This window comes from Oreochromis aureus, linkage group 22, assembly GCF_013358895.1.
Source record: "Oreochromis aureus strain Israel breed Guangdong linkage group 22, ZZ_aureus, whole genome shotgun sequence".
NCBI lineage: Eukaryota > Metazoa > Chordata > Actinopteri > Cichliformes > Cichlidae > Oreochromis > Oreochromis aureus.
The window spans coordinates 12753832-12769007 of NC_052962.1; the positions used below are offsets into that span (position 1 = coordinate 12753832).

Here is a 15176-nt window from a genome sequence, read left to right on the forward strand (position 1 = left end):
AGCAAAGCGCTCAGTGTCACTTTACTCTGTGCATTTGATTTGATCTGAAGGTTAAATTTTTGGTTGAGTTTCCAAAAGTTTTTCACCATAAAAACGACAGTTTTGCAACACCTGTGAATACAAGCAGGTTAAGATAAAAAACACAGTCAATAACTTTAACTGTGCTGCTGCAGAAATCTTCTGACTTTCATTATCACGTGATATAAACTGTGGGGTTGTGATGTAAGAGAGTAGGAGATCTCTTGTCAGAAGACCAAAATGGGACGGGACTTAAATCCACCAATCCGGATGTGGAGGGCTGGAGTTTCACCTGCTATGGCTTCAGTCTTCTCATCTTTAACCTTCAGTAATTTCAGTTACCAAGCTAAGCTGTTCACTCTGAAATCATGGCCAAGGACATGACTCTGTGGTGGGGCTCCGGCTCTCTCCCTTGCTGGCGGGTAATGATCGCTCTGGAGGAGAAGAAACTGCAGGGATACAACCAAAAACTGCTCTCCTTCGAGAAAGGAGAGCACAAGTCAAAGGAAGTCATGGATGTAAACCCCAGGGGACAGGTAGGCTTGTATCACAGGTTTCACTCTGGACTTTGAATGCTTAAACTTAAACTTATTTATATATTTTTTCCACTTTGTCTTAAAGCTTCCTGCCTTCAAATGTGGGGACAAAATCATCAATGAGTCCTATGGTGCATGCTTCTTCCTGGAGGTGAGAACTCGGGCAAGGTCCTGCCTTGTCAAGGAGATAAGTTGTTGGAGGTCAAGTTGAGGGATTACTAGGTTTACCATGATTGTTTGACAGTGCATTGTAAAAACATGCACCCTACACTGCAGAATAAAAGAAACTAAAGTTTTTTGCTGCTCTTCATAACACTTACTGTTTTCCTGTCTTGACCAACAGTGTGAGTACAAGTCCCAGGGAACCAAACTGATCCCCGAGAACTCCAGCGAGAAAGCCCTGGTGCTCCAGCGTACCTTTGAGGGTAACACACTTCACCAGAAAATGGGTATGTTAGCTTAAATCTCCTCTCTGGTTTTGAAACACAAAGACATAACTGTTGAGTTCCTGCATTTTCATATCTGATCCCCCAAATTGCACTGATGCCATATGGATTTAGTGAGATACGTCCACTTTCTACATGACTTAGCTGTTGTTGTTGCCATTAAAAGATCTGCCTTTTGGGATTTTGAGTCATGATTGGCAACGTCACGCATGAACCTGTCACCTTTAAACCACTCATACTTCATGCGTTCAGCAAACCTCGTCAGAGTTGGTTCCCCTGCTCTTCCTGAGGTCAGCGTTGTTCAAAACACATGATACACAATAATAAGCTCTGGCATAATGTTTTATTTTCTTGGGGAGTAACCATCTCAGTTTATCATAGAAACCTTTTACAGCCTACAGCTTGATGTTACACAGCAATGCACAGACATACACAACATTCAAAAGGATGGAAGTGACCATCTTCATGAAATGTCTGTTCTGATATTTTGCAGTGGATGTTTTTAGGTACAACCAGAGGGTCCCAGAGAATGAGAGGCACGAATCTGCCTTTAAGAGACTCAAGGAGACGCTAACTGGTGAGGTGCAGATGTGGGAGGGATACCTGCAGAAGGTACGTGAATGACCCGCACACACTTACACTCTACTGCTAATCAAGCATCCAGCGCACAAAACTCAAAGCTATATAGCTTTGTTGCTCTGGCCTTGTGCTGACTGCTTTGTAGTGGGAGAAACGGTCAGGGAATTTTTTTCTGAGTAAAGTTTATGTTTTGACACAAACATAATATTTGTAGGATTCAGGTAAAATTACGTACTTTACACTCAAACGGCCTATTGCACTGTGTTACAGAGATGCAACTCTTTTTTTTTAACCAGGCAAGTCACAGGGAATACCTTCCTACAATCTGGCAGATTATTAAGCCTCTTAAGAAAACTGGGTTAAGGTTAGAAAAAAACACCAAAAGTTAAAAAAGAAAAATAAAGCAGCAGGACATGTTTGGATGATATTTGGACAAAGCCAGGCCGACTGTCTGAACCAAATTTAACCAGCCAATAGATAAGCTGCTGTTAGTGTAAAAATCTTATCTAAAAATCTTACTGATCTTTATATTTAAAGAGTTACTGTGGAATATTATAATGTGAGTTCTCACAGCGCTTTATTTTGTGTTTCTCTCAGACACCAGGCGGTTTCCTGGCGGGAAAGAACTTTTCAATGGCTGATGTGATTGTTTATCCAAGCGTTGCTCGTCTCTTCTATATGGGGTAAGTGAGATATTTTACTAATACTGATTTTTAGCTGCTTGGCAAGATGAATGAATGGAATATTTAACAGCAATGAACTCACACTGACTTTGATGTCTCCTGTAGGCTAAGTGACAAACGTTACCCCAAACTGTCAGAATACCATAAAAACCTGAAGGACAGACCCAGCATCAAAGCCACCTGGCCTCCACTTTACAAGGACACCCCTGGACAGGACATTTTTAAAGACACCTGAGATTGAGAAGCTCATCAGCTGACAAGCTAATCTTTTCTTTCTTTCTTTCTTTCTTTCTTTCTTTCTTTCTTTCTTTCTTTCTTTCTTTCTTTCTTTCTTTTTTTTTTTTAAATTTGTTACCATTGCTTGTATTTCAGTACAATACAAAATGCAATCATGGGTGACTGAATATGTGATTGTCATATTGTTATGAACAAAACAAATTAAAAAGTCATTTTTTATTGTATCAGCTTCATTAGCTGAAGTAAATGTTTTTCATATTCATATCAGGAACATGTGTCATTTGTGTTGGGACCTTTGGTCGCAAATTTTGAAGCCATCACGATAACCTTATCTCACCAATGATGTGGAGATCCACCTTATTTAGATCCAATTAAAATAAAGGCACTCAAAAAATCCTCTGGAAAAGAGTAGTGTTGTTCTTGGATAGAGTTTAATACACTGTATCATATAAGCAAAACCTCTACGTTACGTACGTACGACTCTATATTAAATAATAAGTTACAGTATATATGTTCAGTGCAGATGGATATATAGTGTAAAAAGTCATATAGGTATACATTTCATCCAAAAATCCACCACAGAGCATATTACAAATATAATAATGATAATATGAAGAACAACAATAATGATACAATCAAAATCTGACTGTAAGACGTATATCAATATGTGGATATTGATATTTTACCACAGCTTTCAAGTGTAGTCCATCAAGACTATTTTCAGTAAGAGCACCAAATTGAGACATCCACATTAAATCCATCCTGTGCAGTTTTGACAGGAGAGGTCACTAAATCACTTTAAAGCTTTCCTTAATTGTTGTCATTGTACCCTTTGACCCTGAGCTTTCCTATCGGTCCCTAAGTAGCAACACTTGGGCAATCACTGCATGTATTTGTAAAGACATCTGATTCACATTAGACGAGACACTAATCTGTTCAACAAAACCCGAGGGACAAAAATCAAGCAAACAAAAAACAAAGATGTGGCATATATTGTGCTTCAAAATAACAACCGGCTGCTACCCACAGTCCAACTCACAAAAAATAAAGAAGTTCTACTACTTTATATTCAGCATCACAAACAAGTGTGTGTGTATTTCTTTTTCATTTCTAAAGGGAGAGCTAGGTTAAGTCCCAGGAGAACAAATGTATCACGGGATTTGAAAGAAAAATGAAAAAGAAGCAGAGATTAAAAGATAACATAGGGAACACAAACAAAACATAGGGAGACAGAAAATAAACCCAGAGACTAAGGGAGGGAAGACAAAATGTATTGACAGTGGTTGGTGCATTCAGATTAAATCAGTAGCCAGAATTTTAAATTCCCAGTTGGAATTTTTATCTGGACCACCCCCTTAACCTAGATTTCGCATTTAGAAAGTTGGAGCAGCTCCATCAACAGCAAATTGTCTGATCGTGCTTCGGCAGATTCAGCAACACTGCCAGAGACTTCCTGTAATCTATTACAGAAACGGTCCAGCAACAGGTAACTCAGGTTAATCCTGTGTGAACAACTGTAGATATTGTTTTTCATTCTTTAAATATTGTCGGTGTATTCGTAATATTCTTCTTTAATTGTTATTGTTATTTACTTTATTGTCATTAAATAAATATCCATGTAAACTTGTTCAAAGTTAGTGTTATGTTAATACATGTTAAAAATACCTGTAAATAAAATGAGTTCAGTGACAATTACTGTTTGTTGTAATCAGTTTATTAATAACATAAAACATTTAAGCTAACACAACACATATAGCAACGTAACATATCTAGTCAAATAAATAAATGTCTTAATGCATAACTCATTTTCAGAACTAATCTTTCAAGAAGTGAAAACAGTCTGTCCATCCTCCCCCTGCTCTCCTGTGCTCTCCTCGCTTTTCTGCCTTCTGTCCTCTCTGATGAGGTCTAGCAGCTCATCATCCCAATTTCTTGTCCTCTTTCTCCCTATTGTGGGTGGCTGAACCGCTTCCTCATCGCTTTTGTTTATAATAGAACAATGACAATGAAAAAAAATAAGAAAACAAAAGCACAAGATAAAATAAACAAACAATAGGTTCACAGTGAATATGCAGATTTGAATAGATGGGTTTTAAACTGGGGGAGAGAATCAATGTTTTCTTATATCTGGGGGTAGAGAGTTCCACAGTCTGGTAGCAGCCTCCACTCTCGGGTGAGCACTGAAACCAGGAGGGCAACATGAAGCAGCTGAAAGGTCTGCTTCCTATGGTGGTGAGGAGGAAAGAAGGCACAGCAAGCTGGATGAAGCGGATCGAGGTGAGCGGGCAGAAGAGACAGTGCTTAACAGGTCAGAAAGGTAGGGAAGAGCAAGGTGATTTGCCTTCAGTAGGTTGGATTTTGTGCCATTAGGGAGGATTTCAGGTTTAGCCTCATTAAGCTTAAGGAAATTAGAGCTGAACCGGGATTTTTATTCGGATAAGCATTCTGTAAGAAAAGAAGGTGGGAGGGTGGAATCAGGCCTGCAGTTATATACTGGGTGTCATCGGCAAAACCGTGAAAATGAAGATCAAATTTATGGTAAACGAACAAAGATAGATGATTTAAATTACGAAGAGAAGAGGGCCTAAGACTGAACCTTGGGGTACACCAGAATAGGCTGGGAATAGACGAGAGCGAAATGATTTGAGTAAACTCGGAGCGGTCAAGGAGATATGATTTGAAATAGGCTAGGAGTGTGTTGGAAATACCAAGACAGGAAAGTCTGCTTAGAAGGATGGAGTGAGAGATGGTTTCGAAGGCTGAGCTCAGATCCAAAAGGACGAGTATGTTGAGAAGACCAGAGTCAGCTTCGAGTAAAAGATAATTAGTGACTTTAAGTAAAGCAGTTTCTGTACTGTGACATGAACGAAAACCAGATAGATGTTATTATTAACCAGGTGTGAATGAAGTTGAGCTGCAACTACTTTTTCGAGTATTTTAGAAATGAAGGTTAGATTAGAAATCGGACTGAGGTTGTTAAAGTTGTTAGGATCTAAGTAAGTTTTTTTCAGTATTGGAGTGACTGAAGTTATCTTGAATAAGGAGGGAACGATGCCGGTGGTGAGTGAAGAGTGAATGATACCAGAGATGAATGGGAGTAGGGAAGAGAGGCAGGATTTTACAAGCACTGTAGGCATAGGATCAAGATGATATGTCGTGGGCTTTCATTTACATGATTTACTCAGAAATATTAGATAAATCAAGAAGATGAAAGGTGGAAAAGGGCTCAAAATGGAGAAAAGGTTCTGGAGAGGGGATAGACACAACATTCGAACTGAGTTGCTGGTGAATGTTATTAATTTTTGGAGTGAAGAACAGCATCAAGGATTTACAGGTTTCAGAAGAATAGAAGTGTGGTGGTAAAGCATTGGGGGGCTGAAGACGTTTGTTGAGAAGTGAAAACAGAGTCCTGGAGTTACCCTCACAAGAAGTGATAATACCAGAGTAGAGGCTTTGTTTGGCCTGGTTGATGGAGTGTTTATATTGAAGTACATGACATTTATAGATTTCTGCATCAACATTGTCGACCACCTGCAGGTGGAGCCTCCACTCCAAATCCAAATCCAATTTATTTATATAGCACCCATCCAAGCTTTGACATCCTCAAGGCAGTTCCAAAGGATTTGGATGGAGCCTGGGCCATTTGGTGCTAAAGGCAAATAAGTTTGGCAGTCCTCTGCGTAGCAGTGAAAGGATATTTCGTGTTTTCTAAAAATAGACCCCAAACGGAGCAGGTATAATGAAAAAAGAAGAGGGCCAAAGATTGAGCCCTGGGGCACCCCACAAGGAAGGGGGGCTGAGGTGGACACAAAATTTTCAACTTTAGCACTAAACATTCTGCCACTCAAATATGAACGAAGCTAATCCAGTGCTGCACCTTTGATGCTAACCAGGTGTTCCGAACGAGAGATAAGAATATTGTGGTCGACAGTATCAAACGCTGCAGTGAGATCTAAAAGCACAAGGATCACAGGACTTCCACAATCACTAGCTAAAAAGATATCGTCAAAACACGTAAAAGTGCTGTTTCAGTGAAGTGTAGATGTTTAAAACCAGACTGAAAAACATCCATGATACCATTAGCATCTAAAAACGTGTTCAGTTGGGTAAAAAATATTTTTTCCAATAACTTTGAAAGGAATGGAAGTCTTGAAATGGGTCTAAAATTTGAGCAAACAAAAGGGTCAAGGCCAGGTTTTTTTAATAAAGGGTTTACAATTGTATGTTTAAAACCATCAGGAACCACACTGGAAAATAATACTGCTATGTATAATAGCAAGGACTGAGGTTCCAATTGAAGGGAAAACCTCTTTAAAGAGCCAAAGGAGCTTGGAAAGAAAAGTGTCTGGACTTCTGTTGCTTGAAGACGTTTCACCTCTCATCCGAGAAGCTTCTTCAGTTCTAAGGGCAAATGGCGGAGAGATTTAAACCAAGTGGGAGTATCCCCCCAAGATGGACAAAAGGACCCCCCGATGATCCTCTAATCACATGAGCCAAGGTGTGAAAATGGGTGTGGGTCCCAATCAGCCAGGGTTTCGGGTGAGCTCATTGTGAAACCTGGCCCCACCTTATCATGTGATTTCCAGAGGTCAGATGGTCCAGGATGTGAGTGGGCATTAAGGCGTCTGGGGAGGGAACTCAAAACTGGATTATAGATGGCAGACAGTTGGTGTCGTAAACCACCGCCTCTGTTCCAAGATGGTCGCTCACAGTGGACATAGATGGCTTCTTTCACTCCTCTTTCGAACCATCTGTCCTCTCTGTCCAAAATATGAACATTGGCTCTTTAAAGAGCCATGCAGGGATAACATCCACGGGAGAACCAGAAGGTTTAATTTGTCTAACCATCTCGTTAAGAAGTGTAATTGAGATGGGTTCAAATTGGTATAAGGCAGCTGAACAGGGAATAAACGTGGATGGGTCATATGTAGGAGGTACTATTGCTGACCTGATGGACTCAACCTTGTTTACAAAAAAAGAAAGAAACTGATTACATCTGTCAGCAGAGCCTTCCAGCGTAGGAGACTGGTGGTCTTATAAAGAGCATGGGGACTATGACAATTTGATGCGATCGCTGGAGAAAAATGTCTGGTTTTCTAATTTTTTACTGTAATTTGATAATATTTCCATCAGTCCTTTAACATTTGAAAGGAAGCCTGCAATTTGTCCATGTTCCACTTTCGCTCTGCTCTCCTACATTGACGTCTGACCGCTCGAGTGGATTCATTTAACCAGGGCTGGGGAATACGTTTAGGGCGCCTGGTTTTTAATGGGGCCAAAGTGTTTAAGGTCTCAGTACAGGTTTCTTGGAACTGCAAAAGCAGCTCATCCAGACTAAGTGCTAAAATAATCTCAGGGTCAATAAAGGACCTCCACTGGACATGATGTCTGCTGCCGTGTTCAGGGAACCTGGCACGTGAACTGCCCTAAGGGAGAGGAATTAGGGGTGAGCCCACTGCCACAGCTTGGCGGTGTGTTTGCAGAGGGGAGGAGAGCCTAGCCCCCCTGCCGGTTGATATAGGCTGCCTCAACTGTGCTGTCTGTCCGGACAATCAAGTGGAACCCACTCCACTGAGGCAGGAAGTGCCGAAGTGCCAGGAATGCGGCCTGCAGCTCCAACGTGTTGATGTGGCGAGAAGCCCATGGCCCGGACCAGCAGCCGTTGACCCCACAGCCCTTCTGGACCACTCCCCACCCTACCGGGGAGGTGTCTGAGGAGGCCAGCTGGCAGTAAGTCACTAGACCCATCACCTGGCCCTGCGGGAGATTTGGCGGGTCTCTCCACCACCGTAGTTTCCTGGTGGAGACCCCGGGAAACTACCACTGTGGTCTGGTGGGAGTGCTGTGGACAAAGGCTGAGGCTTAGAAGGTGACACTGGACTGGTCTCATGTGCAGGAGTGCCAACGGGACCACCTGCACCATTGCAGCCATCAGGGTCATGAGGCCCCACAGGCCCCAGCTCACCCGAGAGTGGAGGCTGAAGTGGTTCAGGCATGTCCTGAGGACCCTCCGCCGTGAGGGACACTGAAGCTCTGACAGAGCCCAGGGACATGCCCAGGAAAGCTGTGATTTGGGGTGGTTCCAGCCTGCACTTCTTGAGATTCAGGCAGAGCCCCAGAGCCTGAACATGGGAAACCAGGAGGGCAACATGGCTGTGGCACTGTTCTGCTGACGAGGCACCTACCAGGCAGTCATCCAGATAATCCAAAATTCAGAGGCCCCGCAGCCCCATAGGAGCTAGGGCCCCGTCTAAGCACCTGGTGAAGGTCCGGGGTGACAGGGAGATCCCGAATGGGGAGGACCCTGAACTCGAAGATCTGCCCCTCGAACCCGAATCTGAGGAACTACCAGTGTCCATGCCAGATAGGGCAGATAGGCCGTCACCCCCCCCACCCCCCCCACCCCCCCACCCCCCCGCTTGGCGGTCCCTAGCGTCTGCGACAAAACTGCAGGCAGTAACCCTGGGTCACCACCCAAAGGTCTGCCCCGAGTGCCCCCCAGGCCACCCTGTGCTGCGCTGCAGAGGGGAGGGGGCTGGGTGGAATGGCTCCAAGAAATGTCAGGAGGGAGGGGGCGGTTGGAGGACAACTTAGCCTTGGCTCCACATCCTCCTTGCCTCCCCTGTGTGCGGCTGCCGTGTCTACAACAGGCCTCCAGCTGAGGCCAGAAATCTCCAGGGCCCCAAACCGGAGCCTCGGGGGCAGGTTGAAGCACAGAAGCTCTGGGCCTCCCCACTCTGGCCAGATGCTGGCGCAGGCCTCGTGACATCTCCTGAGCAGCATGGCGATTTACTGCAGCTTGCTGCAGGAGCTGGGTTGCCCCTTGGCCGAACATGGTTTTAGGGTCAACCGGAAGCCTCATTAGGGAGTCCCGGTCGTCCGACCGGAGCCGGGACTGTGAGAGCCAGAAGTGGCAGCGTCCCACCCAAAATGAGGCTAAGGAGCAGCCGGTAGCTATAGCTTGCTCCTTCATGGCTAGTTGCGAGGAAGCAGCCAACAGCTCCCCTGTACTGTCAGGTTCCCCAGAGGCTGCCTACAGCTGTCGCAACAAGTGCTGCAAGTGGAGCGACAAAATGGCCATCGAGTTGGAAAGACAAGCCTGCGTCGCCATGCGTCCCTGTTAGGGCATGCAGCCCCTTATTATAGGTCTCCTTAGATTTAGTTTTTCACTTTTCCACAACAGAAAACAACAGCTTTCTCTTAAACAGCAGATTTTAAAATTAGTCATATGATTAAATCAAGGTGTATGTTTTTTGCATTTTCCCTGAGAACATTGCACAATTGCTTTTACAATAAAATCTTTATAATTGTGCTGCCGTGTCACTTTCATGAGAAAATCCGATCAGTAGCAAAGCCATCAGATTTTTTGTAGAAGCTACTGTTGCATTCATTTTGCAGTAATCATTCATAATAGTCATTTCTTTTCTTGCCCACTCTTTATATTTGCTTGTGCAGGCATTAGAAGAATTACATTATAGGCATTCATATGCAACAACACTATTATGCCCTCAGCTGATCAAAAACAATCAATAAAACCCTCTAATGAGTGTTGAAGTTACTGTTATTAAAGCTAACAATAATTTCAGTGGTGTTGTGCTGCAAAAATATAAACAGGCTTGCTTCAGCAGAAAAGCTTGAATAGCCTAACTTTACAGTTGTCACAGTCTGGCTGAGGCAGACTGTATGTGTTGTGAAAAAAGACTCAAATGCAGACCAAAACAGAATGTGAAACTTGATGTGGATTAACAGAAAACAAGCAGTTTATTAAGGCTTGCAAAGTAAATACAAACAAAGGGCATGGGTAGAACTAAACAATAACCTAAACTGGGTGAACTAAAACTAAACCTCTTCAAAAATTAAACAGGAAACATAATGAAACGCAGACATAACAACATGAACATGACAACAAAAGACATGTACCCATATGGAAAAGAAATAGTAAAAACTTATAAAAGACTTGCATCAGCTTTATCCTGCTTCATATAGTTAATCATATAAGACTTATATGATTTACTCATGAAAGTGGCCACTTTCTCATTACTTTCATACAGGGAGTGCAGAATTATTAGGCAAGTTGTATTTTTGAGGAATAATTTTATTATTGAACAACAACCATGTTCTCAATGAACCCAAAAACACATTAATATCAAAGCTGAATGTTTTGGAAGTAGTTTTAGTTTGTTTTAGTTTTAGCTATTTTAGGGGATATCTGTGTGTGCAGGTGACTATTACTGTGCATAATTATTAGGCAACTTAACAAAAACAAATATATACCCATTTCAATTATTTATTTTACCAGTGAAACCAATATAACATCTCCACATTCACAAATATACATTTCTGACATTCAAAAACAAAACAAAAACAAATCAGCGACCAATATAGCCACCTTTCTTTGCAAGGACACTCAAAAGCCTGCCATCCATGGATTCTGTCAGTGTTTTGATCTGTTCACCATCAACATTGCGTGCAGCAGCAACCACAGCCTCCCAGACACTGTTCAGAGAGGTGGACTGTTTTCCTCCTTTTAAATCTCACATTTGATGATGGACCACAGGTTCTCAATGGGGTTCAGATCAGGTGAACAAGGAGGCCATGTCATTAGTTTTTCTTCTTTTATACCCTTTCTTGCCAGCCACGCTGTGGAGTACTTGGACGCGTGTGATGGAGCATTGTCCTGCATGAAAATCATGTTTTTCTTGAAGGATGCAGACTTCTTCCTGTACCACTGCTTGAAGAAGGTGTCTTCCAGAAACTGGCAGTAGGACTGGGAGTTGAGCTTGACTCCATCCTCAACCCGAAAAGGCCCCACAAGCTCATCTTTGATGATACCAGCCCAAACCAGTACTCCACCTCCAGCTTGCTGGCGCCTGAGTGGGACTGGAGCTCTCTGCCCTTACCAATCCAGCCACGGGCCCATCCATCTGGCCCATCAAGACTCACTCTCATTTCAGCAGTCCATAAAACCTTAGAAAATCAGTCTTGAGATATTTCTTGGCCCAGTCTTGACGTTTCAGCTTGTGTGTCTTGTTCAGTGGTGGTCGTCTTTCAGCCTTTCTTACCTTGGCCATGTCTCACCTTGTGCTTTTGGGCACTCCAGTGATGTTGCAGCTCTGAAATATGGCCAAACTGGTGGCAAGTGGCATCTTGGCAGCTGCACGCTTGACTTTTCTCAGTTCATGGGCAGTTATTTTGCGCCTTGGTTTTTCCACACGCTTCTTGCGACCCTGTTGACTATTTTGAATGAAGCGCTTGATTGTTCGATGATCACGCTTCAGAAGCTTTGCAATTTTAAGACTGCTGCATCCCTCTGCAAGATATCTCACTATTTTTGACTTTTCTGAGCCTGTCAAGTCCTTCTTTTGACCCATTTTGCCAAAGGAAAGGAAGTTGCCTAATAATTATGCACACCTGATATAGGGTGTTGTTGTCATTAGACCACACCCCTTCTCATTACAGAGATGCACATCACCTAATATGCTTAATTGGTAGTAGGCTTTCGAGCCTATACAGCTTGGAGTAAGACAACATGCATGAAGAGGATGATGTGGACAAAATACTCATTTGCCTAATAATTCTGCACTCCCTGTATATTGTTTTAGGAAGTATCCAAAACATACAAGTTTCATTTATATAATTTTTTTATATAATTATATAATTTCTTATATCTTGTATGCTTTTCATACAATTTTCTAACAAGACAGATACAAACTTTATAAGATTTATATATATATCTTTTCCATATGGGTAGACATGAAACACATAAAGGACAAAAGAGACTTAACACAGGGTTTGAAAACACAAGCAGAAACTAACAAAATGTAGTGAAGTAGATTCTGGGGTAGGATTTTACGTGATGTCCACGAATGCACCATTAACATACACACCTTCCCAGCTGACAATTAGCGGGCTTATAAGAAACAGCTGCGCTTCACTACCGGACGGAGGCGTTTGGCAATCTTGTCCATCCAAGGTGGCTGAGAGCATTAGGCAACTAACCACTGCAGATCTCTCCAGGAAAGCTACTCATTTTAGTATTGCCCTTTAGAGAGTGTTAAGTGGGACTCTTGTGTTTATCATAATACGCCATATAGTAGGGTGGACCTTGACAACTGTTTCCCTCTTTTGTTGCAGGATTGTGCTATACTGCTGCTGTCTTGTCTTATGGTGTTTTGTTTGTTATGTGATGCTTTTATAAAGAACAGTAACTTGGGGTGTGTTTGTTTTATGTAGATCTCCTTTACTAACGTGGTTAATGTTTTATGCTTTGTTTTATTGCTTTAGTGGAGGTGCGGCCGCTTGTTGAGGGGCTAGGCACGTGAGGTGGAATCCCCTCCCCGATGCATGCGAGTGTACACACCTGGCATAGGTAGATTGCACCATTTAGAGTTCAGTGTGAGTGACAATGAGGTCTGCAGTGGAATTACACGGGTGAGTAATTGGTGGCACCCTTGGGCACTCCTCCCTGTAGGTTGCCTCCTCAAGTGGCCGGTCTCGTGTGTGTGTGTGTGTGTGTGTGTGTGTGTGTGTGTGTGTGTGTGTGTGTGTGTGTGTGTGTGTGTGTGTGTGTGTGAGATCAAGCTGTGATTGTTTTAGGGTAGCATCGTGGTAGGGAGTCTGGTCATTTTAATCATCGGTTGTTAATAAAGTGTTTTAACTATCTTACCGTCTCAACCCTGCTACCTTAGGTACCTTTCTGATTTTACAATTCTGTTTTTAGTACTTCTTCTTAATAAATTTTGATTTGTAAAATTCATCTGTCTCACCTCTGCTGTTAATGAGTCTGTGGGCTTTGGTAGCCAGTGTAACACTTACTTTGGCTATAGAAGTCTTTCCTGGGGTGTAACTCCCTCCCCCAGGTGGCGTTGTCAACATCTTAGTTACCATCCCCGGTTATCCCTCATTCGCGCCACCACAAAAAGAACAAGCCTAAACAAATGAAGGCTGATAAAAGGTAATCATGCCAAAGGTGTGTTTTATCAACAGGGTGTGGTGCAACCAGTTTTCTCTGTACAAAGGTAACTCAGATGGCCCGTGACAGCATGAGGCTGCGTACATGAATCCTTTTTGTGTTATTTGCCTGAATTTCCACTGCCATGTTAAATGCACATTCTCCTTATTAAGGCCCAGTGAGCATACTGTAACTTGACCACTTCAAGTTAAAATAAGTTTGTAAGAATCAGCTTTGTCAACAATTTCTGACCCTACATAATAAACCAGCCCTAAAAACATCTTGTGCACAGTGACTCCCACTGGCTTGGCCATTTTATCTGCTCTGCTTGCTGAGTGTTTGGAACTCTTTTCTAAGCTCATTTTGGCACTTTTGGACTTGTTTGTTCTCCTTTTGTGCCATCAGCTCAGTTTGAAAAAGCCTTAGCAATATTTTTTTTGAATGAAATGTCCAAATCACTCCAAGTTCACTGTGATCACAGCTTAAAACCTCAGAAGCCCATTGACTTTGCTTTTGGTGGGGTGTGGCTTTTGGCTCAGCTGTGACAGGAGGAGAGAGGGAGCATGTGATTCAGTGTGCAAGGCTATGGGATAGAGGCTGTGTAGGACACCTGTTACCTATTGTCTAACCTGTCTTCTCTATTTACTCAGTAGCACTGCAGGACCAGATGGAAGCAGACTTACAATGAGAAGGAGAGCTGGCAGCAGCTGAAAACAGGCTGAATGGACCAACTGGAACAAGAACTGTACAAAGATTAAAGAGCACAATTGTTTCTGCGTGTGGTGTTGGGAACCCACAGCAATTCTGACCTGTTTGAAACACTGTTGCATTGCTGCATGGTCCGTCTGAATATATACTTGCTCAAAAAAAGGAATGTGTCATGCTACATCAGCAAAATGAAAATACTGAAATTAGTGCAGACACAGGAAAGCACATTTTCAAATTCTTTGCATGTGCATTTTGTTTCCTTTTAGGTGTAGAGAAATCCTGATGCAGCCTATTACTGTTGAAACTTGCACATAATAATAATGCAGGGCTTCAGCTGTGTGTGTGTGTGTGTGTGTGTGTGTGTGTGTGTGTGTGTGTGTGTGTGTGTGTGTGTGTGTGTGTGTGTGTGTGTGTGTGTGTGTGTGTGTGTGTGTGTGTGTGTGTGTGTGTGTGTGTGTGTGTGTGTGTGTGTGTGTGTGTGTGTGTGTGTGTGTGTGTCTCACTTGGACAAAGGGACTTAGTGAAAACCAAGTGTTTTGCATGTCTTTCCTCTAGCGATCATTCACTCAGGAAACAGTCCACTGAAACAGACCCAGAAGAGCAGAGATAGTGATCGCAATAAATGTGCAGTCTGTGTCCACTGCACTTTACTTCACTGCTATGCTGACATTGGCAATTGTTCAAGTGCATTTTGACAAGAATTCAAAGACTTGGAGAAAGAGGCACAGCGAAACTAGAATTATATTATGTATATTTTAGTGCAAGATGAAATCTGTATCTTAAGTACAAGGATATATTAAATAGTTGATATTAGACACAATCAGAACTAATGTGAATGACGGACGTGAGAGACGCACCCTAATGGTGTGTACATATGTGTACAAGCGGTGAAAACAACGTGCTGAGTCACTGTGAGTTTCAACAAATCAGCAGCATTACTTGTAAGAACATATGAATGCATGAAGAACGATCTTTAAGGGTTTAACATATGCACATTTGATGGATACCAAGGTTGTGA

General features: G+C 42.6%; 1 protein-coding gene across 1 annotated transcript; it reads left to right on the top strand.

The window, feature by feature from the left end:
• Positions 1-323: 323 nt before the first annotated feature.
• On the top strand, positions 324-2881 carry LOC120435738 (glutathione S-transferase A-like). Its single transcript, XM_039605773.1, has 6 exons — positions 324-554; positions 640-705; positions 898-1003; positions 1494-1612; positions 2177-2262; positions 2368-2881. The coding sequence occupies exons 1-6, from the start codon at positions 387-389 to the stop codon at positions 2495-2497; spliced, it is 675 nt and encodes a 224-aa protein (XP_039461707.1). The 5' UTR covers positions 324-386; the 3' UTR covers positions 2498-2881.
• The last annotated feature ends 12295 nt before the right edge of the window (positions 2882-15176 follow it).